We start from the raw sequence: 26,678 nt of genomic DNA on the forward strand, positions 1-26,678 counted from the left end.
GGCTCCAGTGGTCAAGGCCGCCAGCCTAATAAGGGGAACGCACGTAACTTGTGTCCGTGACCTGACCAATGTTGTCACTGCGTCTAGACGTGTTCCCATCACGTCACACATGCACGCTCTCCTTATATTATTACTATAAAAAAAGGCTTTCTTCATCTTAAAAGTGGTGTCCTCATCTAAGTGAAATTCATGTTCATCCTTGTTACCTGCTAATGTGGATGTGAGGAGGTATCCATACAAAGGAGATTCTAAACCCTTTGTTCTGAAAAGTTTTAACTTCTGAGCAAGCATTAAAGTCTACGGACAATGCGACCCACGTTATAATTACTCTGGTCTTGTTTTTTCATTCAGCTATTCGGAACAAGAAGTTCCAAAGTAGCACGGGGTATGGTGATCCCTTAGTGGACTTACCTGACACAGGAGCGGGGGATGCAACTGTTACTCTGCTATATATATACATTATCTCTTCACTGCGCTCGCTCTTATATTCTATTGTTTCTGTATTTTGTAAATTGGTAGTGATTATTAGTTTTGCTGAACCAGCGTCGTTCATATATATATACATATATATATATATATATATATATATATATATATATATATATATATATATATATATATATATATATATATATATATATACATATATGGCTGAATATTTTATATTATTGATAGATGCGTTTAGCACTTCAGGGTGTGCTAAACTTTAGTGCTTAGAATAGCAGCATTTCTGAAACAAAATTTATGATAAATTTACTAATATTTTATAAAAATGCTTAGTGTATATAGATTTTTAAATATATTTAAGTTTGGTTTAACCAGGAAAATAGTATTTTTGTTTAAATTTGATGTATAAATAATCATATTATTCAAAGGTTCTTAAATGTGTCACGTTGACACCTTCTCGACTCACAATCAGGAATTCCGGGTTCGAATCCCGGGTGGGATAGAAAGGATTAGCCGCGATAGACACCCAGTGATTAGTCAGCTTGTTAGGGGTGGCATCCTGGGGAAGGGTTAAAAGGAGATGGAAACTGGAGGCATAAGCGAGTGACAAATGTTAGAAATTACTTTGTTTATTATTGTGCGTGAGTAGAATATTGAGTTGACTAAGTTGTCAAGGCTGACTCGATGCTCAAGTTTTTATGTAAAATGATGCGATAAATAAGCGGATATTTATTGGTTTATATTACGATAGAGAAGCGGTGTTAGCAGCCTAAGTTCAATCCTGCAGGTTCTTGTATGTGAGTAGACATGTGCATGTGAACACGACCACTTCTCATCCCTTCCATTTGTCCACAGCCCCTTCCTCACACCCCCCCTTCCACAGCCCCTTCCTCCCACCCCCTTCCCACAGCCCCTTCCTCACACCCCCCCTTCCCACAGCCCCCACGCTGGGAGACGGTCACAGAAAGCTAAGATAACACAAACACTACCAAGAAATAATTCTCCCCCATTCTTGCGTAATATCGTCACGGCTCAAGACCAATAATGGCCGCAAGAGGTTCTGGCTCAGGCCCCAGCCGGCCCTCTTAGTAACGATCTCCAATTCATGCTGATTGTGTAATTGTTGCAATGGAATAGTTGCGACTGGCGGCCGCCCACACGCACCTTTGCTCGTCCTTATGATGTCCGTGTGGACTAGGAGTGTGGGGGTATAGCACCACAGGAGACAGGTTGGAGTACGTACTGAGCAGCTGCACGTAAGCTGAGGAAAGGGTCATACTACCTTGAAGACATTCAAGAGCCAAGAAAAAATATTAGTCTATGGGATGACTGGTAATAATTGGAGGCAAAATAGTCGAAGACAAATATTATTGGGAAAATATATAGATGACACAAATCAGAAGAGAACCACAAAATCAAAAAATAATAATAAATGAAAAATGAGCGAGTTTATAGGAATTCACTAGAATGACGTAGCAACTAAGGCTAAGGAGAAATTTAAACTTCTACATAGCCAAATTAGGAATAAATAAATGAACGACAAAGTGATCAGGTCCGTCAGTGGAAAGAGAAGACACACAGCGACTAAGAAAACTATGCATCGTCATAATAGAATCCTTATCATGTTAAACATAAAACGAAAATGAAAAAAAGTCTTAAAGCATGCCACCAGATCAGTCCCAGAACTGAAAGGTATGAGTTACGTGGAAAGACTAAAGCAGTTAAACCTCACGTCACTGGAAAAAGAGGCAAGAAACAGGAGACATGTTTACCATATACAAAATCCTCAGTTAATTAAACTGATTAGAAGTAAATTATGTGAAATGGATTTTACACGAACAAGAAGACAATGATTGGGAACTAATTACTTTTAATGAGTCACAGAAGCAATATAATTTTTTTTTTTTTGCAATAAAATAGTGAACAACTGAAGCGCTCTAAGAAGTGAAGCAGTGGAATCCGACTATTCACAGCTACACTGTAGACGTGACAGTGCCCAAAAGGCTCGGCAACTTGTAAACCAGTTGATAGAAAGGTTGAATGACTGGACGGCAGAGCTGAAGCTCAACTCATACAACCACAAGTAAGACAACGATTAATAAAGTCTATAACAAAAGACTGGTTTCTAAGGGCTTACCTCTTATCCTTGTAACTGCAATTAGGTAATTACACTTAAGTTATTTAAATTAGGTAATTACACACACACACACACACACACACACACACACACACACACACACACACACACACACACACACACACGCACACACACACACACACACACACACACACACACACACACACACACACACACACACACACAATTATTGACGGTTGAGAGGTGGGACCAAAGAGCCAGAGCTCAACCCCCGCAAACACAACTAGGTGAGTACAACTAGGTGAGTACACACACACACACACACACACACACACACACACACACACACACACACACACACACACACACACACACACACACACACGCGCACACACACACGCACACACACACACACACACACACACACACACACACACACACACACAATTATTGACGGTTGAGAGGTGGGACCAAAGAGCCAGAGCTCAACCCCCGCAAACACAACTAGGTGAGTACAACTAGGTGAGTACACACACACACACACACACACACACACACACACACACACACACACACACACACACACGCACACACACACGCGCACACACACACACTTGTATATGTCAGGATTACATATAATCCCTCATAAACTATGAAGTCCAAAAACATTTCTATATGAGTATTATCTTAAGATTTTCTGAATGCCTCACGGGGAATATATATCTTACATCAATATGCCTCACATATATATGATTCGAAATAGATTTGTTATCGACGTCCCTCTGTAATGTATCCATGGTCACCTTCTGACCCTAAGTCTGACGAACGTATACCACTCAAGACTATACTTCAGGTAAACTGCAAGTAGGGGTGTATATGTATAAAATAATTATACAACACATAATATTCATATGAGTGTTGGATAATTGTTTTAGCGTCTAGTATTATCCCTGATACTACTATTACTACGACTATTATTAATACTACCACTACTTACTACCTACTATTACTACTACTAATACTACCACCATTACTACAGTTGGGTCGTAATGACCACCTACCAGTCATCATGGAGTCCTCTCAATAAAAGGTTAATATATTTTTTTGACACGTATTGGTCTTGGGGAGAGTATTGTGTTGAAAATTGACGGGTCTTGGAGCTCCCTGCTGGTGAGGGGGCTGCCAGCGGCTGTTTGAAGTTTTGTGAGGGGCTGGCTTTTGTTTGAGAGGCTGGCTTTTGTTTGAGGGGCTGGCTTTTGTCTGAGGGGCTGGCTTTTGTTTGAGGGGCTGGCTTTTGTCTGAGGGGCTGGCTTTTGTTTGAGGGGCTGGCTTTTGTTTGAGGGGCTGGCTTTTGTTTGAGGGGCTGGCTTTTGTTTGAGGAGCTGGCTTTTGTTTGAGGGGCTGGCTTTTGTTTGAGGGGCTGGCTTTTGTTTGAGGGGCTGGCTTTTGTTTGAGGAGCTGGCTTTTGTTTGAGGGGCTGGCTTTTGTTTGAGGGGCTGGCTTTTGTTTGAGGGGCTGGCTTTTGTTTGAGGGGCTGGCTTTTGTTTGAGGGGCTGGCTTTTGTTTGAGGGGCTGGCTTTTGTTTGAGGAGCTGGCTTTTGTTTGAGGGGCTGGCTTTTGCTTGAGGGGCTGGCTTTTGTTTGAGGAGCTGGCTTTTGTTTGAGGGGCTGGCTTTTGTTTGAGGGGGCTGGCTTTTGTTTGAGGGGCTGGCTTTTGTTTGAGGAGCTGGCTTTTGTTTGAGGGGCTGGCTGTTGTTTGAGGGGCTGGCTGTTGTTTGAGGTGTTGAGGAGCTGGCTTTTGTTTGAGGAGTCGTGGAGCTGGCTTTTGTTTGAGGGGCTGGCTGTTGTTTGAGGGGCTGGCTTTTGTTTGAGGGGCTGGCTTTTGTTTGAGGGGCTGGCTTTTGTTTGAGGGGCTGGCTTTTGTTTGAGGGGCTGGCTTTTGTTTGAGGGGCTGGCTTTTGTTTGAGGGGCTGGCTTTTGTTTGAGGAGCTGGCTTTTGTTTGAGGGGCTGGCTTTTGTTTGAGGGGCTGGCTTTTGTTTGAGGGGCTGGCTTTTGTTTGAGGGGCTGGCTTTTGTTTGAGGGGCTGGCTTTTGTTTGAGGGGCTGGCTTTTGTTTGAGGAGCTGGCTTTTGTTTGAGGGGCTGGCTTTTGCTTGAGGGGCTGGCTTTTGTTTGAGGAGCTGGCTTTTGTTTGAGGGGCTGGCTTTTGTTTGAGGGGGCTGGCTTTTGTTTGAGGGGCTGGCTTTTGTTTGAGGAGCTGGCTTTTGTTTGAGGGGCTGGCTGTTGTTTGAGGGGCTGGCTGTTGTTTGAGGTGTTGAGGAGCTGGCTTTTGTTTGAGGAGTCGTGGAGCTGGCTTTTGTTTGAGGGGCTGGCTGTTGTTTGAGGGGCTGGCTTTTGTTTAAGGGGCTGGCTTTTGTTTGAGGGGCTGGCTTTTGTTTGAGGAGCTGGCTTTTGTTTGAGGGGCTGGCTTTTGTTTGAGGGGCTGGCTTTTGTTTGAGGGGCTGGCTTTTGTTTGAGGGGCTGGCTTTTGTTTGAGGGGCTGGCTTTTGTTTGAGGAGCTGGCTTTTGTTTGAGGGGCTGGCTGTTGTTTGAGGTGTTGAGGAGCTGGCTTTTGTTTAAGGAGTCGTGGAGCTGGCTTTTGTTTGCATTACAAATGGGTTGCTTTTATTTGCGATACTCTGAGTAACTGGGTTAAGCAAGAGAGGTTACCAGTATATTATTGGTCACTGGTGGACTGGCTACGTCGTGCGTACGACGTTCTCCGTGGGTAGATCTTAACGGAATGTCAGAAGAGGGCGACGTGTGTAGGTTGCTGGAGTGTCGGATGAGGGAGGGTGATACGGATGATGTGCCGGATGAGGGAGGATGCATGCGATGCGTGTGCGCCAGGTGAAGGAGGGTCATGAGGTATTACGAGTGCCGGGCGAGGAATTCCGTGTGGGTGACACTAGGCGCCAACTGGCGGCCACGAGTGACACTTCGTGGTGCCTGGGTCGCCACCTGGCGCTGCATGCCTCAGTCACCTGTCGACCCCCGAGGCGAAGGACACGCGCCCCTCCGCCCTCTCTGCGTTGACCTTGTGTTCACATGTTGTTCACATAGTGCTCACTAGTGAGCAGCTGCGGCGAAGACTGGTGTTAGTGAATTAAAACATTCTCCTGAGGTCGTGTGCTCACTAGTATAATTATATGTAAATTACCAAAATCGCATGAACATATCAATTCAGAAACTCTGCATTCCAGAGTATTTGTGGAAAATTAATTAATTTAAACATAAAAGTACTGGAAATATTAAGTGTTGGCTGGAGTCTTGGTGGGTGACCACGATACGTCAACACAGCTGGTCGCCAAGGTGCCGGGATCCAGTACGCCGATAACTGTAGGGTGAGGTCTGCCCCCCCTCACCAGCCCTCACAGACTGGTGAGGTCTGCCCCCCCCCTCACCAGCCCTCACAGACTGGTGAGGTCTGCCCCCCCTCACCAGCCCTCACAGACTGGTGAGGTCTGCCCCCCCCTCACCAGCCCTCACAGACTGGTGAGGTCTGCTCCTCATTAGAGCACCAGCCCTCACAGACTGGTGAGGCCTGCTCTTCACTAGGGCACCAGCCCTCACAGACTGGTGAGGTCTGCTCTTCACTAGGGCACCAGCCCTCACAGACTGGTGAGGCCTGCTCCTCACTAGGGCACCAGCTCTCACAGACTGGTGAGGCCTGCTCTTCACTAGGGCACCAGCCCTCACAGACTGGTGAGGTCTGCTCTTCACTAGGGGCACCAGCCCTCACAGACTGGTGAGGTCTGCTCTTCACTAGGGCACCAGCCCTCACAGACTGGTGAGGCCTGCTCCTCACTAGGGCACCAGCTCTCACAGACTGGTGAGGCCTGCTCTTCACTAGGGCACCAGCCCTCACAGACTGGTGAGGCCTGCTCTTCACTAGGGCACCAGCCCTCACAGACTGGTGAGGCCTGCTCCTCACAAGGGCACCAGCTCTCACAGACTGGTGAGGTCTGCTCCTCACTAAGGCACCAGCTCTCACAGACTGATGAGGTCTGCTCCTCACTAAGGCACCAGCCCTCACAGACTGGTGAGGTCTGCTCCTCACTAAGGCACCAGCCCTCACAGACTGGTGAGGTCTGCTCCTCACTAGGGCACCAGCCCTTCACAGACTGGTGAGGCGTGCTCGTCAGTCCAGCCCCCCCCCCCCCCACTCTGGCCGAGCCGCGCGGCGGCCAAGAGAGCAGCGCCGCCCACCACACACCCGGCCGCCACCCTCACAGGACTGCCCGCGCGCTTACACTTCCCGCCTCCTCACCATAATTGAGGCCATGGGCTAGGCTGCCAGAATTACCATCATCATCATCGGCAAACACCAATACACTGATTATATTACTAAACCCAGATATATATATACTACCCTAATAGCCGTTCTAATTTGACAAAACCGGTTAGTTTGTAGAGGAGTAATTGAATATGCTACAAGAACCGGTCTTTTGAAGTTTGGTGCGTAAACGCGTATGATGGCAGTCCCCTGACACCATGGCAGACGTCGCAATAAGTGAGGCGAGTCAGTCGCTGGCGAACCTTGTAGCCCACGATGACCCAATGGACGCCGGTAGTGCCGCCCTCGTCTCCACCACCAAGCCCGCCAGGAAGCCTCGCATCAGGAGAGTCAAGGACCCCGACCCCTAAAGCAAGGAGAGGAAGGGAAGAGACTACAGGGAATTCTATGGCCAACAAGCCACCCCAGCACAAGGACTACCTCTCACAGCAGAGGGCCAAGAGACTAGGGAAGCCAAGGCCGAAGGGAAAGAATGATGGAATAAGAGGTAAGGAGAGAGCAAAGCAAAGGGAATCAAGCAACGACAAAGTGAATGAAGATTCCGTGGAAGCCAGAGACGCTTCTAGGATACCATCAGCTGGCAGCAATACCAGTAAGGATGAAGGAATTAGTAGCAATACCGAGAAAGATGAGGACTTTGAACTGGAAGGAGAAAGTGAAATAAAAACTGTGACTAAAGAAGCAGATGATATAGAAGATGACGAAGGACGAGGAAGTATTAACGGCGACGAGGAAGTTCTTCATCCAGACCATCAATCGGACGCGGAAGCTGCCGCCGCTGGTGAACCCAACGCGGAACACGACGCCGACAACACCGATGAAAACACACAGGAAGATCCACCGGACAACAATCTGGACGAGTCAGAAACCGTAAATATAGATCCTGAAGCTGAAGATCCCGGGGAGAAGGCCGAAGACATGCCGAACGACATCGAAGAGGATAACACAGGTTATCAAGGAGATATGGACGAGCCAAACTCTTTAGCCACCAGTTTTCAGGGGTCCTTGGGCCTCTCTAGCGATGCAGGTCTCGGTGCCATTGCGGATACGGCAGTGCCAGAGAACAGTGAGAACGCAGAACCAAGCAGTGAGAACGCAGAACCAAGCAGTGAGAACGCAGAACCAAGCAATGAGAACGCAGAACCAAGCAGTGAGAACGCAGAACCAAGCAAGTGAGAACGCAGAACCAAGCAATGAGAACGCAGAACCAAGCAATGAGAACGCAGAACCAAGCAAGTGAGGAACAAGCCAATGAGGCAACAGAAAACTTCGAAGTAGACACTGATTTAGCCGGTGAGGCGGAAGAGACCAACGATGAGGCTAACCCAGTGACAGCGAGTGTTGAGGAGCAAGCAGAGGCCTTAGAAGCAGCAGGAAATGATAGTCAAGATAATGACAGTGAAGAGAAGATCGCAGATGAAGGTGAGGAAGGTGGTGAGGCAAATAATATTGAAGCTGCTGATGATGGTGAACCAGGCGATAAAGAAGCAATTGTTGATGATAGTGGAGCGGGAAATAATGAGCCAATTGATGGTGGTGAAGTTGTGGATAATGAGCCAACTGATGATGTTGGTGAAGCATTGGATAATGAACCCACAATTGATGATGGTGAAGCAGAGGCTGTTGAAGCGACAGTTGATGGTGAAGAAAATGCATCATCAGAGAACAACGAAACAGTTGTAGCTGAAGAGGAGAAAGATGGGGAAGCGGGCGAGGGAAACAGTCCGGTAAACCCAGAGGTGCCGGACTCCAGTGAGGTCCAGGCTGAGTCAGACTTGCCGGAGGCGGCGTCAGACGCACCAGCTAATGAAGACCCAAGTCTATCACAACAACCGCTAAATGAAGAGGAAGAAATCAAAGAAATACCAGCCATTGCCAAGATTCCTGGCACGTACAGAGGAAAAAGAAAGCTTGCAGCTAAAAGTCTAACTCAAGAACCGGAGGTCAAGAAGTCAACACAGATAAAACAGAACGACAGGAGCAAAATAATGACAAACAGGAAACCTATTTCTTGGAGGCCAATGCCTGTTCAGTCTTCGACTCGGCCAGAAGTAAACAAACCAAAGAACAATAAATTACCTTCAAGGTTCAAAGCAAAACATCTCAAACCAGAACAGGAACCAACGATAAAGATTGAAGAATATCACAACGGTGGAACACCCGGCAATACGTTAGAATTGCCTCCGGTCAACATTCCCGTCGAAGGAGGCGACAATTCACCATTGGCACTAAACACCTTCAGATCAGAGGGCCACCTTTTAGACGATAAACCTCAAGCAGATGAAGATTCGACCACCGTAACGAAAGCGGAATCAATGCCGGAGATCCGTTACCAGGACATAACACGACCCAACACCGCCGGCACCAAAAACAAGACACTTAAACGCAAAAGAGCCAAATCGAAGATATCATCGGACCTCAAGAAGTCTGTGAAAGGCCAGGAGGGCTCTACCAGCGAGGTCTGGGTCCCGGAGGAGGAGAAACTCTACGTCTACTCCTACAGTTCTCAGCCCAGACTTCTACACGTCCGACGGATGGCCGCGGGCCGGGTGGCCACCACGCACCAGTGGGATCACGACCCTAACTCCTCTTTCAGACTTAAAATCAGGTAAGACTGCGTTATTATACCTGTTTGTGTCGTCAGGGGAGGTGATAGTCACATGTGGTCGTTGTCTGGGGTGGCCGCTGTTGTGGTGTCCAGAGGTGACCACAACAGCGGCCAGTCATGAGAGATATGTCACGGTTGTCAGTGTCATGAGAGATATGTCACGGTTGTCAGTGTCATGAGAGATATGTCACGGTTGTCAGTGTCATGAGAGATATGTCACGGTTGTCAGTGTCATGAGAGATATGTCACGGTTGTCAGTGTCATGAGAGATATGTCACGGTTGTCAGTGTCATGAGAGATATGTCACGGTTGTCAGTGTCATGAGAGATATGTCACGGTGGTCAGTGTCATGAGAGATATGTCACGGTTGTCAGTGTCATGAGAGATATGTCACGGTTGTCAGTGTCATGAGAGATACCATCGAGTCCACTGTCATGTTTACCTTGTCATAAATAAGTTATTGTTTTAATTACGTTATTTTTAATCGTTGAGTAATTATCAAGGTCCTTGTTATAGAGATTAGTTTTCTATGGTATCTGGAAAGTATTTTACTGGTTCTGAAATTTCTTTTCCTTACAATTCATTCCCTCGCCTTGTGGATCTCTTGCATGTTATCAACCGTGGCTACTCTCGGGCCTAAAGAATTTTTTCTATCATCCTTATCCTGATCCCGACAAGTTACCGTGTGCTGAACCTTCTCTTCACATCTAAACACACAAACTCTCACTAATGCCCTTCGTCCTCTTGATGGAAAATTTGTCTTTTAAGAAATTGGATAGTAATCAAGCGCTTACTGCTCCTTCTGCTTGTCCTCTCCAGTACTTTGATAAAACTGGCCACGACAGACTTAAGGAACACAAAAGTAGTGTTAAATCTCCAGATATAAACAACAATCGACTTGAGAATGGTCCAGGACGGACCGAAACGTCGTCGTCCCTTCACCTTCTAGTGTGTGGTCTGGTCAACATACTTTAGCCACGTTATTGTGACTCGTCGTCTGCATAAACAATGCTGTCTCCTGTCATGTTTAGCACTCTTAATAACCCCATAGACTGGTAGCCACGTTATTGTGACTCGTCGCCTGCATAAACAATGCTGTCTCCTGTCATGTTTAGCACTCTTAATAACCCCATAGACTGCTCTTTTAAATTAATCTGAACTTTTCTACACTTGGCACACACCGCCTTGTCGAGTCGGCTCTGATAAACAACATGTTCAACACGAGTCTTACTCCTGGCCTTGGTGCTGTTGACTCGTGGCTTTCCCTGGAAACACAAACCGAAACTGTCCCTATTTTCCGCTTGTTACAACTTGTAATAAAGTTGATACATCTTGGCTTAACGTCTTTATGACGTATTATAACGTTGTTACAACGTGCTATATTGGTTGTTATAACTGGTTAGGTGGTGGTAAAATTTCTTCGAACGTTGTAGCAACGTTGTAGTTTCGGTGTGTGTTTGGCGGGTTCTCAGTATATAGTTAGAGGCTCTAACAACCTCAACAGACTTGATCTGACCTTAGCTTTACCCTCTTTTGGCTCTCTTTCCTTGTTCCTATCTTCCTTTCTCTCTTGTCTCTTATTTCACCTTCATTTGGCCTTCTGCAGTTTTCTTCATTCCTATTAACGCCTATGGCATACGTCTTCATTCTCAAAGAGAAGGAAGTATTACGAATGGTATTACGTATCACGAGACCTCCATCCCGGGCAAAGAAAGTGCCAGAGTGGCACTTTCTTTGCCACTCTTCACACAACTTGATCATTGTCCAAGACGGACCCGAACCTCGTCACGTCCTGCATCTTCAGATGTACGGGTCGGGTGTCTTAATGTTCAACCCTGCTATAGTGACTCACTGTCTGCATTGGTCATATACACCAATAACTGGAAGTATTAGAATACAAGAATATACAAAAAAACGCGTGAATATTTGATTGTATGATAGCCATGTTTGATAAGAGTGTGGTAAGTGTTTTATAAGACTCTCAAATTGTAGTCGCTCCAAATGGTGTAGATAAAAAGTTATATACAAGAAATAATTCTTTAAGAGGTGTGTAAGAAAGGAGGTGCAGTTTGTACCACGTTCCTGTAATTATCTGGCCTCCTTGGCTTGCTGATTACGTCGCTTTCACGTTTTATTTCTGTTTTTTTTATGGTTTATTGTCTATTGTCAATTATAGTATTAACCAGGCAGGTGTTCCGGGAAAGGGTTAGCGAGGTAGGACACGAACATTGGAAAATGCAGTCACGCACTTTCGTCTGCAGGCACCACGGCACTGTTTTAACGTATGTCAGACCTGTTCTCGAGTATGCAGAAACGGCGCCACGAACACGTCATTAAAAACACACACACACACACAAGACTTGTTACACACATAGGACAAACCTGCAGATATATGTTCTGCATATATTTTCACACACACATTTTCGCGCGCGCGCGCGCACACACACACACACACACACACACACACACACACACACACACACACACACACACACACACACACACACACACACACACACACCTGTTGATTGACGGTTGAGAGGCGGGACCAAAGAGCCAGAGCTCAACCCCCGCAAACACAACTAGGTGACTAGGTGAGTACACACTCACACACACACACACACACACACACACACACACACACACACACACACACACACACACACACACACACACACACACACACACACCTGTTGATTGACGGTTGAGAGGCGGGACCAAAGAGCCAGAGCTCAACCCCCGCAAACACAACTAGGTGACTAGGTGAGTACACACTCACACACACACACACACTCACACACACACACACACACACACACTCACACACACACACACCACACACACACACACACACACACACACACACACACACACACACACACACACACACACACACACACACACACACACACACACACACACACACTCACACACACGCCACTTAACAGCAGCCTTAGGTGGCAAGAACCCAAAGAAATATAACAACCTATAAACAGAATACATCAATAACCACCAGACTGACGTACAGCTACAACCAGAAACCAATATTGATGAGTAATTACCTCAGATTCCACAACCATATCTCTCCCCCCTCCCAGCTACACCTACCCCGGCCTCTCTAACAATCATCTCTGCTACCCCCCCCCCCCCCCTCCTCCACTCATCAGCTCGTCTCCCTAAACTCATCTTCACCAAGAGATGCAGTTAAGTGTGAGGAATTAGATGAGGAAGACGATGAGTCACAATAACGTGGCTGAAGTATGTTGACCAGACCACACACTAGAAGGTGAAGGGACGACGACGTTTCGGTCCGTCCTGGACCATTCTCAAGTCGATTGTCTAGATGAGGAAGCTTCCTTCGCCTGAGGAAGCTTCCTTCGCCTGAGGAAGCTTCCTTCGCCTGAGGAAGCTTCCTTCACCTGAGGAAGCTTCCTTCGCCTGAGGAAGCTTCCTTCGCCTGAGGAAGCTTCCTTCGCCTGAGGAAGCTTCCTTCGCCTGAGGAAGCTTCCTTCGCCTGAGGAAGCTGGCCACGACGAAGCTGTCGAAGGCAGTTCCCTCGAGAGGGCTTCCTGACCCTCACAGCGGGATGTGTCTTAGTGTTGCGGAGTGTCTCGGTGATACACGTGTCTTGTGTTGTGGACACAATATGTATCTTATGGAGATACACGAGGGGGAAGGTCCTGGTAACATTCTACACAGTAAGGCACTCTGCCTCTCACCTGTAATTCACACAGTTACTATTCTTCCTTTTAGGTTATAACATGAACAGTAGCATTCTAATGCGACTTCAATTGAAAACTTGCAATACTTTAATAGTTACACCTTAATATCGATAAACGTTTTCTCTGGACTATTTGTATTTTGACTAAAATGTAGTTGACCGAATATTTCTAATTTAATACGATCACAGCCTCGTCAAACGACCAATTTAGATTCTTTAGAAACATGTTTGAAATGGTTTTTTTTCTGTCTTAACAAAGAGCCGTTATTCTTTATAGATAATTAGAGACGCATTGATAAAACTGGTGATTATTTCTCTAATTCCTTTCTTACTCTAATGTCTGCCTGACAACTGCCTGAGGGGCCTGACGGCTGAGTGGACAGCGCTCGGGATTCGTAGTCCTGAGGTTCCTGGTTCGATCTCAGGTTGAGGCGGAAACAAATGGGCAGAGTTTTTTCACCCTGATGCCACTGTTCACCTAGCAGTAAATAGGTACCTAGGAGTTGGACAGCTGCTACGGGCTGCTGCTTCCTAGACGGGGGGGGGGGGGTGTAACAAAAAAGGAGGCCTGGTCGAGGACCGGGCCGTGGGGACGCTAAGCCCCGAAATCATCTCAAGATAACCTCAAGATAAGATGTCCTCTAATAACCGACTGTAAAATGAATTACATGAAAATGCAACTTAACTTGCAAAGTCTTTGCTAAAGTACTCTTTGATTCAGAACATATTTGTCTTTCCTTCTCGTTTAGCTATAATAAAAATATATTTAAATGCATGAGGTCTTTTGGCTCTTTACCCATCTCACTGAGATATAAAACTACCTTTCACAGCACATTACTATTCTGCTGTACCACATGTGAGACTGTGGAATCTTCGGTTGGTAAACTATTGCCTTCGCCTGACTTAGAGTACCGCTCCTCTGCCTTAAACTTAAACTGCCTTAAACTGAAAGACTCTCGTGTACCTGGTGATAGGTAAACAAAGCCGTTCTAGATACTAAGGAAAGATGTACAGGTTTCGTAAGTGGTTGTATGAATGATAAACGGTAACCCTGGCCAGTGAGTTCATTGTTAATTATGAGGGGAAAGCACTAAGGCAGTATGACTAAAGGATCATAAGGACTAAAAGTATGAGGACCAGATCCTCATGACCCTACCAGATCATGAGGATGAGCAACCGGTATATGGAAATGGAGGATTGAAGGGTTTCCAACTACTTGGACCATTGGGGGATCGAGCGCCGACCTGCATGAAGTGAGGCTGTGATTGTGCTGAACACACACAAGCAGCACCCGTGGAGTGTAACAGTCTCGCTACGAGAGACCTTCCAGGAGATGGAACAACTATGGAACAAGAGGCATCGCGAAAGATTTCCAATTGACGACATCCTACCGACAGGCAGAGCCCAGGAGTTGAAGCTTGACCTGTAAACCATCATCCTCGCTCCCCCCCCCCCCATTCACTCTGCCCCTCCAAGGTGGTGGAAGCATTCTTCACTAATACATGAGCGGAGATATTGATCAATCACACTCCTGCCAAGACTGTACTTTCTCCTGCCACAAGGTATGGTTACTGACACACACATGTGTCACGTGTTACCAGTATGTGTCACTCGACGGCTTGGTATGTGTCTCGCCAACAGGTGCCCCCTTGGCCTGAGTGGTATGTGTCCAGCCACATGAGTCCAGCACATGAGTCCATCAACCGTTTGGTATGTGTCCAGCCAACAGGCATTCTTGACCTGAGGGATACATATGTCCAGACAAAAGATGCCTTTGACCCGAGTGTCATGTGTCCAGCCAGCATGTACTCGCGGGTTGCGTGTGAGTGCTCAGGCGCCGTGTCCACACGTGACAACCTCACAAAAATGTTTTGCCACTTTAGAAAGCAATTGGATGAAAATTGGTTACTCTGTGTGTGTGTGTGTGTGTGCGTGTGCGTGTGCGTGGGTGCGTGGGTGCGTGCGTGGGTGCCTGTGCGAGCGTGCGCGCGAGCGTGGGTGCGTGGGTGCGTGCGTGTGCGCTCGCTCCTGTGCAGTTTATAATTTATGATAATTACTTCAAATTAACATTATACCCCTTGGATATCATCCGTCGATATCAATACTTTTGTAATCGTAATAGATCAAACAGCCTTAACAAGTTATCAAAAGAATAACAAACGTGATATTATCATCGACTAATCATTTACTCGTGTTAAGAGAGGGAAGGTGACATTCCCTCCTCAGATACACCAAAGTGGATTCATACCCCGATCATCAGTCAGTCTCGTAAGTCATGCGGTGATCGTGGGTCGTAACTTACGAAGAGGACCTTGCGTGCTCTTCGTAAATTCCCTACATAAAACATGCTTCAGGCCTCGTGTCCCTATTCACCTGCCTGTCGACAAGGGGGGGGGGGTAATATTGGGTTCAGTTCAGCCAATCACAGTGAAGTTTCTGATCGTTTGGCCAATCACAGTGGAGGATCAGCGCTGTTCATGAGATACCCTGTAGAAAAGCATTATGTATTGAGGATGATCGACTAATCTCTAACTCCGTTATTGATCTATAATTCTTGTAAAATGTTAAATAGCAGAGCTGAAGAAAGAGAGAGAGAGAGAGAGAGAGAGAGAGAGAGAGAGAGAGAGAGAGAGAGAGAGAGAGAGAGAGAGAGAGAGAGAGAGAGAGAGAGAGAGAGAGCCCTAGGCTACAGGGAGAGGGAGAAAGTGAGGTAGCAGACTGTCAGACCATTAAACTGGTGTAAACAGGTAGTGAGAGTGACCCCTGGTACCGGACACGAAGTGAATGACGTTCCAAACTACTTATTAAAATGATAAATCATAATCCAATACCGTGAACATGGTAGACTACAGCACAGTAACAATGGGGCACAACTGTGCACCAATTATACCTTGTTGCGAGGAACAGCCATTAAGAGCCTAACTACACTTGATAAACCTAAATATGAATCAAACATTGCTCAAAATACCAGACCAAATCCTAAAGAGTTTTCAGGGCGCGCGAGAAATACATTGATTGTGAAAGATACAATCTACAATAAGCGTTGTGCGGGCGATATTGTATTTAATTCACATAGGTCATCGAAGGTCCCATCTCATTCCTCATTGTTAGCATGTGGTTGGTAGACCACCCGTCTCGTACTCTTTGAGGCCAGAGTTCGAATCTCCTATCATGCAGTCGGGTAAAGCGTGGACCAACAGCGACCGGCGTCATATTGACGAAGTCTTAGCAAAAAATTCCACACGTTTTCTTTCGTCAATATGGAAGAAGGTAAAGGAGAGGAACCGTCTTTGACAAGTAAACAATGGAGCGAAAGACAGGCATTGAAGACGTCAATTATTTGCGCTACTGAAGAAACATGCGTATGAATTGTTGCCCCCCCCCACCCCACCCAAACCCCCCACCCCCCCACCCCACCCAAACCCCCCACCCCCCCACCCCCCCCACACACACACACTGTGCCAACACAGGTATTAATTAGTGAAGTTTTTGGACTGGCACTCTGACTGGTGCAAAGACTGGCACTCTGACTTGACACAGGTGCTACACAGGTGTCCCCAAGCTGCTGAAAAAGTACAGCCTGAGACACCTTTCCTGTGGTACAGGAAAGCTTTTTTTTTTTTGTTTAGACGTAACAAAAATAAGCTTTGGAACTGAATTCAGAATAATGTATTTGTTGACTGCTGATGGACTGTTGACGCTGCCTCGGGGAGTCAACAACAGGTCGCGTGATCACGGCTTTCCTCGAAGGTCAGGCTCACGGCAGCTGTATTTAAGAATATCCTGGTCACGTACGACTGGTCGTAAGTCACCACGTAAGTCACATACAAATATTCAAAACTACAGAAGATCTATTGACCCATACGAGGCAGCTCCTATATTGACCCATACGAGGCAGCTCCTATATTAACCCATACGAGGCAGCTCCTATTGACCCATACGAGGCAGCTCCTATTGACCCATACCAGGCAGCTCCTATTAATATCCCCCAAATTCATATATGTATATATAAAACGAGTGCGTTTGTCTATCCTACCCTTGAAACAATGCAGGGATCCCTGCATTGTTGTTTCTGGTATGTTACCGGGCCATTTGTTACATAGATGAACAACACTATTCCCTAATCAGCAAATTTGCTCTCCGCTTTACTGACCTACCTACCTTGAGGTGCTTCCGGGGCTTAGCGTCCCCGCGGCCCGGTCGTCGACCAGGCCTCCTGGTTGCCTGGTTGACGCGGAGTATTTTGCCAAGTCATTTTTCTTTATCCCTCTCCCTCCTTTATTACTTTTATTTTAATCCTGGTCTTCGTGGCGTTATTCGGGGCAATAAATGCGGTGCTGAGCTTGTGAAGTCTTCCCGTGTGTAGTCTTCCTGGAAGGCGGCTAAATCTTGGCTTATACAACGGTCGCCTTGTTTGGTGGACTTAAAATAGTCAAGATGGAGAGTTGTGTTGACCAGACCACACACTAGAAACTGAAGAGACGGCGACGACGTTTCGGTCCATCCTGGACCATTCTCAAGTCGATCAAGACCATTATCACAATCGACTTGAGAATGGTCCAGGACGGACCGAAACGTCGTCGTCCCTTCACTTTCTAGTGTGTGGTCTGGTCAATATTTTTCAGTCGGGTTACTGTGACTCTTCGTCTGCACATGGAGAGTTGTGTTTTTTTTAACTATCTCTCCCACAGTTTCTTCCCAGGGGCTCGGAGGACGGAGGGAGGGAGGAGCCATCCTGGACTCCTTATCAGGTCGCACTGATAAGGGTCCAGGTGATGCAGGTGTTATCGCATTAACGGAGTGGAAACTAACCTTAAAAAAAAGTCCCAGAACAAAAGCAGAGAAAACGCCTCAGAAACGAATCGTGTTTTGTTCCAGAGTGGTACAAGGACTGACTCAGGAGAGAATGTTGAAGACGCTGTATCTTACTACACGTGCTCAGAGGATTCTCAAAAGGGATAGAAGAGGTGAACTAGGGATAGAAGAGGTGAACTAGGGATAGAAGAAGTGAACTAGGGGATAGAAGAAGTGAACTAGGAAGAGAACTCAAGCGTGAGAAGCAGCGGAGCCAAAGAGGGGACATAGATGGGAACTAGACACACAGAGATATGAAGAAAATCTTGTCTAGTTTAAAGTTAATTATATTAGAATTAGTGACGGTAGAAATTGATAAATTATAAAGATTGAGAGACAGATACCTAGAGAAGAGGCCTCTTGTGTCTCTGGAGCTAGACTCAAGAGGCGAATTTAAGAGATGAGTAGAGATGAGTAATACTCACGTCGCTGTCGAGGAGCTTGGCGTAGTTGGATCCTCTAACAACCCGGCGGTCGTACATCGGGTTGCCATTGCCTCTGGTGGTGGAGATAATTGGTTGTTAGGAGAGAGAATTATTAACGGAAAGCGCCAAGCCATTACGACTATATAGCACTTGGAAAGGGGGGGTGGGGGGTCAGGATAAGGATTTGGGATGGCATTAGGGATGACATGAGCATTGGGATACCTCTCCCTCAATATAAGGTGTGTGTGTGTGTGTGTGTGTGTGTGTGTGTGTGTGTGTGTGTGTGTGTGTGTGTGTGTGTGTGTGTGTGTGTGTGTGTGTGTGTGTGTGTGTGTGCGTGTGTGTGTGTGTGTGTGTGTGTGTGCGTGCGTCAACAGGTAGTCCCCCCCCCCTCTGCATCAAGCAAGGGGGTCAATAGCCTCTGTCGTCATGGGCGATAAAAATAAGCTACGATATATTGGAGTGCTCACGGAAGACCAGGCAGCGATTATCTCTTCTGCTGCACGGTGTTAACTGCTCTCCCGTGCTGCCTCCCCCCCTGTGGTGTATGTCTGCTCCTTGCTGCCCCCTACAGCCCCCTGCTGCTCCTTGCTGCCCCCTACAGCCCCCTGCTGCTCCTTGCTGCCCCCTACAGCCCCCTGCTGCTCCTTGCTGCCCCCTACAGCCCCCTGCTGCTCCTTGCTGCCCCCTACAGCCCCCTGCTGCTCCTTGCTGCCCCCTACAGCCCCCTGCTGCTCCATGTTGCCCCCTACAGCCCCCTGCTGCTCCTTGCTGCCCCCTACAGCCCCCTGCTGCTCCTTGCTGCCCCCTACAGCCCCCTGCTGCTCCTTGCTGCCCCCTACAGCCCCCTGCTGCTCCTTGCTGCCCCCTACAGCCCCCCATGCTGCTCCATGTAGCCCCCTGCTGCTCCATGTAGCCCCCTGCTGCTCCATGTAGCCCCCTACAGCCCCCTGCTGCTCCATGTAGCCCCCTACAGCCCCCTGCTGCTCCATGTAGCCCCCTACAGCCCCCTGCTGCTCCATGTAGCCCCCTGCTGCTCCATGTAGCCCCCTACAGCCCCCTGCTGCTCCCTACAGCCCCCTGCTGCTCCCTACAGCCCCCTGCTGCTCCCTACAGCCCCCTGCTGCTCCCTACAGCTCCCTGCTGCTCCCTACAGCCCCCCTGCTGCTCCATGTAGCCCCCTACATCCCCCTGCTGCTCCATGTAGCCCCCTACAGCCCCCTGCTGCTCCATGTAGCCCCCTGCTGCTCCATGTAGCCCCCTGCTGCTCCATGTAGCCCCCTACAGCCCCCTGCTGCTCCCTACAGCCCCCTGCTGCTCCCTACAGCCCCCTGCTGCTCCCTACAGCCCCCCTACTGCTCCATGTAGCCCCCTGCAGCCCCCTGCTGCTCCATGTAGCCCCCTACAGCCCCCTGCTGCTCCATGTAGCCCCCTACAGCCCCCTGCTGCTCCATGTAGCCCCCTACAGCCCCCTGCTGCTCCATGTAGCCCCCTACAGCCCCCTGCTGCTCCATGTAGCCCCCTGCTGCTCCATGTAGCCCCCTACAGCCCCCTGCTGCTCCCTACAGCCCCCTGCTGCTCCCTACAGCCCCCTGCTGCTCCCTACAGCCCCCCTGCTGCTCCATGTAGCCCCCTACAGCCCCCTGCTGCTCCATGTAGCCCCCTACAGCCCCATGCTGCTCCATGTAGCCCCCTACAGCCCCCTGCTGCTCCATGTAGCCCCCTACAGCCCCCTGCTGCTCCATGTAGCCCCCTACAGCCCCCTGCTGCTCCATGTAGCCCCCTACAGCCCCCTGCTGCTCCATGTAGCCCCCTACAGCCCCCTGCTGCTCCATGTAGCCCCCTACAGCCCCCTGCTGCTCCATGTAGCCCCCTACAGCCCCCTGCTGCTCCATGTAGCCCCCTGCAGCCCCCTGCTGCTCCATGTAGCCCCCTACAGCCCCCATGCTGCTCCATGTAGCCCCCTGCTGCTCCATGTAGCCCCCTACAGCCCCCTGCTGCTCCATGTAGCCCCCTAAAGCCCCCTGCTGCTCCATGTAGCCCCCTGCAGCCCCCTGCTGCTCCATGTAGCCCCCTACAGCCCCCATGCTGCTCCATGTAGCCCCATACAGCCCCCTGCTGCTCCATGTAGCCCCCTGCAGCCCCCTGCTGCTCCATGTAGCCCCCTACAGCCCCCTGCTGCTCCATGTAGCCCTCTGCAGCCCCCTGCTGCTCCATGTAGCCCCCTACAGCCCCCATGCTGCTCCATGTAGCCCCCTACAGCCCCCTGCTGCTCCATGTAGCCCCCTGCTGCTCCATGTAGCCCCCTACAGCCCCCTACAGCCCCCTGCTGCTCCATGTAGCCCCCTGCAGCCCCCTGCTGCTCCATGTAGCCCCCTACAGCCCCCTGCTGCCCAATATTTGGCACGTGAGAAACTACTTTCTCGGTCAAATTGCATTATTACCGTTGTACTCACATAGTCGCAAGTGATTAAACTGTGTTTCAGGACCTCTGGTGCAACAGTGAAGAGAAGGAGGCGGTCACACGCCGTACAGAGCCTCCATGCCTCGCGTTCCTTTTGTCGCAAGTTCGAGTCCCACTCATAACTCTTTGGAGCAGATTCACGGATAAAATAACATTCATCCACTTCTGTCCAACAGAAGAAGACAGAAGCACCGAGGACGAGTCATGGCAACAACTGACTTCACTAGCAAGTGGCTTCACTAGCAACTGGCTTCACTAACAGGAAAATTAACTAGTAACTAGCCTCACTAGTGTTACGGTTCACAGACCTTCATAAGACACTCCTCATGTCTGTGAGAGTTAGTGTCATTCTTATGATATTGAGGACTTTTCGTACATGTTGGGGGGGGGGGGGTAGACTAAACCAAGGTACAGTTGGTAACCTCGTGTTGTTCGGTAGGTGTTTGATCGTCAAAAGTATTCCAAGGAACTCCAAGAAGCGTTGAGAAAGTTCTAATGAACTTTTGAAATGCGTGTTTTGTCTGGTTAAGAGGACAGCTGCGCAGGTTAGTGTAGACAGGCCGCCACCAGCCCCTAGCAACGCTTACACACACCTTTGCACACACACACACACACACACACACACACACACACACACACACACACACACACACACACACACACACACACACACACACATACACACACACACCTCGTGACTGAGTGGACAGCGCTTGCGGGTCGTAGTTCTAATGGCCCGGGTTCGATTCCCGACGAAGGCGGAAACAAATGGGGCAGGGGTTTCTTTCACCCTGTTGCCTCCTGTAGCAGTAATTAGGTACTTGGGAGTTCGACAGCTGCTACGGACTGCTTCCTAGGGATGTGTGTGTGTGTGTGTGTGTGTGTGTGCGTTAGAAATACATGTAGTAGACATAATAGAGGAAAAATAGATTGGTTAAGCTGCCTCTAGACCGCCCCTCTAGACCGCTGCCTCTAGACCGCCCCCTCTAGACCGCCCCTCTAGACCGCTGCCTCTAGACCGCCCCCTCTAGACCGCCCCTCTAGACCGCTGCCTCTAGACCGCCCCTCTAGAGTTCCGGATATCGCGTGCCCCACGGAGTAGTAAGCCGCCACTCACCGCATACCATATCAACCGTTGAATTATTAAATGTTTCTAAAATTAGTTTCTACGTCCTTCCCTGATCTACGGCGGTGATCACGCGACGCCTACAGTACCCAACCAGACCATTCTAACGGTCCGACGAGCGTAAACAGGACTTAAGACTTGCTAAATCTACGTAACATTACACGAAACGTTCTAGTGTGGCTGTTACGGGTTTCGTTCCTGTTTGTCTATGGATCGCCAGATGTCACTAGTAACTTTCGTTTGACCAATCAGAGAGAGTGTACCATGGGTGGGTCTCATCTGAGCGTTTCAGCCAATCACGTTGCGAAGTGTCTGGACAATTGGTATTACCGCTTACCTACAAAACTCCCCCACAAGAGCCCCCAGGGGGAATGGGTCCTTAGGTAATCCCCTGATCTTAGCTATATCTTTGCCCCTCACACTGCCAATATTCCTCGTAGCGTGGTCACGGTAACTAATACATCGCTGCCTTTCAGATGACACGCTGAATGTTGAGTATTTTTTTTACAAATCTCTGTGTGATCAACAGAGAGGGGGGAGTGGCGCCTGACGGAGAGGGGGGGAGTGGCGCCTGACGGAGTGGGGGGAGTGGCGCCTGACGGACAGGGGGGGGAGTGACGCCTGACGGAGTGGGGGGAGTGGCGACTGACGGATAGGGGGGGAGTGGCGACTGACGGACAGGGGGGGAGTGACGCCTGACGGATAGGGGAGGAGTGACGCCTGACGGAGTGGGGGGGAGTGGCGCCTGACGGACAGGGGGGGAGTGGCGACTGACGGACAGGGGGGAGTGGCGACTGACGGACAGGGGGGAGTGGCGCCTGACGGACAGGGGGGGAGTGGCGCCTGACGGACAGGGGGGAAGTGGCGACTGACGGACAGGGGGGAGTGGCGACTGACGGACAGGGGGGAGTGGCGCCTGGCGGACAGGGGGGAGTGGCGCCTGACGGACAGGGGGGGAGTGGCGACTGACGGACCGGAGGAGGACCACAGAGAGAGAAGGGAGTGACGCACAAGAACCCGGGAAGAGGTCACCCAGGATTTACCACCGCACCTTACAATTATGCATTCTTCTTGAGAAAAAACAACTAAAGATCAAACTGAATTCAGAAAAAATACCTGTCCATATATGACGAGCTGGTGTCCCCTGTCCCCTGGCAGTCACAACTCGTCAAGCACTTAACCATCTACGAAACCTGTGCATCTTTCCTTTTATTTACATTTATTAACCAGTTTACCAGTTCGAAAATAAACAACCCAGTTATTGCTATTAAGCAACATCGTAGCGCTTCGAGCCACTTACAATGAGTAATAAGTGTAAATAAAGATTGAGGAGAAGATCTACAGGTTTCGTGAATGGAGATTCTTGATAAATCTTAGCCTTGAGGTGAATTGTAATACAATTAATACGAGTATTGTAATACAGTTATTTGTATTATTGGCAACACTGCGTCGCCAGGGTGGCTGGTGGACCCTGCAGGAGTGCCAACACTTCCACGTGAGAAGTGACACTCGTCGATACATGTGTCACTATACCTACTGGTGCTTCCCTCCCCCCCCCCCTCCCCCCATCATACACATAAACATACGCGCCAGCAACAAGTGTGTGTGTGTGCGCGCGCACACACACACACACACACACACACACACACACACACACACACACACACACACACACACACACACACACACACACTTTACAGTACACATACACACACACACACACACACACACACACACACACACACACACACACACACACACACACACACACACACACTTTACAGTACACATACACACACACACACACACACACACACACACACACACACACACACACACACACACACACTTTACAGTACACATACACACACACACACACACACACACACACACACACACACACACACACACACACACACACACACACACACACACACACTTTACAGTACACATACACACACACACACACACACACACACACACACACACACACACACACACACACACACACACACACACACACACACACACACACACAGGTTATGAGATTAAGGATAGGGGCGGAAGGATTCACTACAAATGACAAGGAAGTGTGTGAGGAATTGAATAAGAAATTCCAGGAGGTCTTCACCTTAGAACAAGGAGAAATTCCAGAGGTAAGTGAGGGAATAGCTAACCAGGAACCACTGGAAGAGTTTGAGATTACCAGTGGGGAAGTAAGGAAGTGTTTACTAGAGTTGGACGTGACGAAGGCTATAGGCCCAGATGGAATCTCCCCTTGGGTTCTAAAGGAAGGAGCAAGAGAACTGAGCCTACCACTCTCCATAGTGTATAACAAATCACTGGCAACAGGGGAACTGCCAGATATTTGGAAAGCAGCTAACGTAGTCCCGATATACAAGAAAGGGGATAGACAGGAGGCACTGAACTACAGGCCAGTGTCCCTAACCTGCATACCATGCAAGCTGATGGAGAAGATTGTGCGAGAAAAACTAGTGGAGCATCTGGAGCGAAGGAACTTTGTAACACAGCATCAACATGGGTTCAGGGATGGCAGGTCCTGCCTCACAGGGTTACTTGAATTCTACGACCAGGCAACAAAAATAAGGCAAGAAAGAGAAGGGTGGGCAGACTGCATATTTTTGGATTGTCAGAAAGCCTTTGATACAGTGCCACACAAGAGGCTAGTGCGAAAGTTGGAGATGCAGGCTGGAGTGAGAGGGAAGGTACTCCGGTGGATAGAGGAATACCTAAGCAACAGGAGACAACGAGTCTGTGTGAGGGGTGAGGTCTCAGATTGGCGAGACGTCACAAGTGGAGTCCCGCAGGGGTCAGTCCTTGGACCTATACTGTTTCTGGTATATGTAAATGATCTCCCAGAGGGTATAGATTCGTTCCTCTCAATGTTTGCCGACGATGCAAAAATTATGAGGAGGATTGAAACAGAGGATGATAGTAGGAGGCTACAAGATGACCTGGATAGACTGAGTGAATGGTCCAACAAATGGCTGTTGAAGTTCAACCCGAGTAAATGCAAAGTAATGAAACTAGGCAGTGGAAACAGGAGGCCAGGCACAGGATACAGAAGAGGAGATGAAGTACTTAATGAAACAGACAGAGAGAAAGATCTAGGAGTTGATATCACACCAAACCTGTCTCCTGAAGCCCACATAAAGAGAATAACGTCTGCGGCATATGCGAGGCTGGCTAACATCAGAACGGCGTTCAGGAACCTGTGTAAGGAATCATTCAGAATCTTGTACACCACATATGTAAGACCAATCCTGGAGTATGCGGCCCCAGCATGGAGCCCGTACCTTGTCAAGCACAAGACGAAGCTGGAAAAAGTCCAAAGGTATGCTACTAGACTAGTCCCAGAACTAAGAGGCATGAGTTATGAGGAAAGGCTGCGGGAAATGCACCTCACGACACTGGAAGACAGAAGAGTAAGGGGGGACATGATCACAACCTACAAAATCCTCAGGGGAATCGACCGGGTAAACAAGGATGAACTTTTCAACACTGGTGGGACGCGAACAAGGGGACACAGGTGGAAGCTGAGTACCCAAATGAGCCACAGAGACGTTAGAAAGAACTTTTTCAGTGTCAGAGTAGTTAGCAAATGGAATGCATTAGGAAGTGATGTGGTGGAGGCTGACTCCATTCACAGTTTCAAATGTAGATATGATAGAGCCCAATAGGCTCAGGAATCTGTACACCAGTTGATTGACGGTTGAGAGGCGGGACCAAAGAGCCAGAGCTCAACCCCCGCAAGCACAATTAGGTGAGTACAATTAGGTGAGTACACACACACTTTACAGTACACATACACACACACACACACACCTCCCTGGTGGTGGTGGGGAGGGTGAAGCTACCACAAAGATGTACTCTAGCCCCCTACCGTGTGTGGCTTGACTGGTTCACGGTAGTAACTATGGGTCCCAGTTTACTGGTTCACTCTGGTCACTACAAGTACTGGTTCAGCTTCAACACGCGAGCCCTCCACGGTGACGGTGTACTCACACCTCACTATTCGTACCTTCCATGCACATTGGCTTTTTATTTGTACTTTAATAGCAAAAATAATTACACAGTACTTCGAAAACCAGGTATTTATAGTCTCATTTTTGACAGGGTTCGGCTAGGACACTATATCAAAAGCCGACCCATCCTCCGCTTTAGATAGTACCTATTGTGACTATCGTCAATAGTCAGAATTTGTACGTTCTTAGTTTTTAGATGGTAGGATACTGACTAGTAAGGCATTCTTTTAAAATAAATGAAGCTAAAACACAAATTTAAATATTCCTAGGCTTAGTATAGTACACATATGTACTATATTAGGCCTCAGATATCATATATTAGGCCTAAGGAGGTTAGGTTATCTTAGTTTAATTTGTCAAAACAACACAAGTAAAAAATTGTTTTCCGGTTTGTCCAACTCGCTCTATCTTGAAGTTATCTTGAGATGATTTCGGGGCTTAGCGTCCCCGCGGCCCGGTCCTCGACCAGGCCTCCTTTTTTGCTACACACCCCCTAGGAAGCAGCCCGTAGCAGCTGTCTAACTCCCAGGTACCTATTTACTGCTAGATAACAGG

General features: G+C 48.5%; 1 protein-coding gene across 1 annotated transcript in view; it reads left to right on the forward strand.

Annotated features, from left to right (window-relative positions):
- Window positions 1-5,171: 5,171 nt before the first annotated feature.
- LOC123765835 (uncharacterized) overlaps window positions 5,172-26,678 on the forward strand; it is a 39,798-nt gene continuing 18,291 nt past the window's right edge. Inside the window, exons 1-2 of the mRNA XM_069337282.1 lie at window positions 5,172-8,051; window positions 8,117-9,487. Of these exons, the coding sequence (XP_069193383.1) occupies window positions 7,135-8,051; window positions 8,117-9,487 (2,288 nt within the window). The 5' untranslated portion in view covers window positions 5,172-7,134. The remainder of the gene's footprint in view (window positions 8,052-8,116; window positions 9,488-26,678) is intronic.

The sequence above is a fragment of the Procambarus clarkii genome, chromosome 37, assembly GCF_040958095.1.
Source record: "Procambarus clarkii isolate CNS0578487 chromosome 37, FALCON_Pclarkii_2.0, whole genome shotgun sequence".
NCBI lineage: Eukaryota > Metazoa > Arthropoda > Malacostraca > Decapoda > Cambaridae > Procambarus > Procambarus clarkii.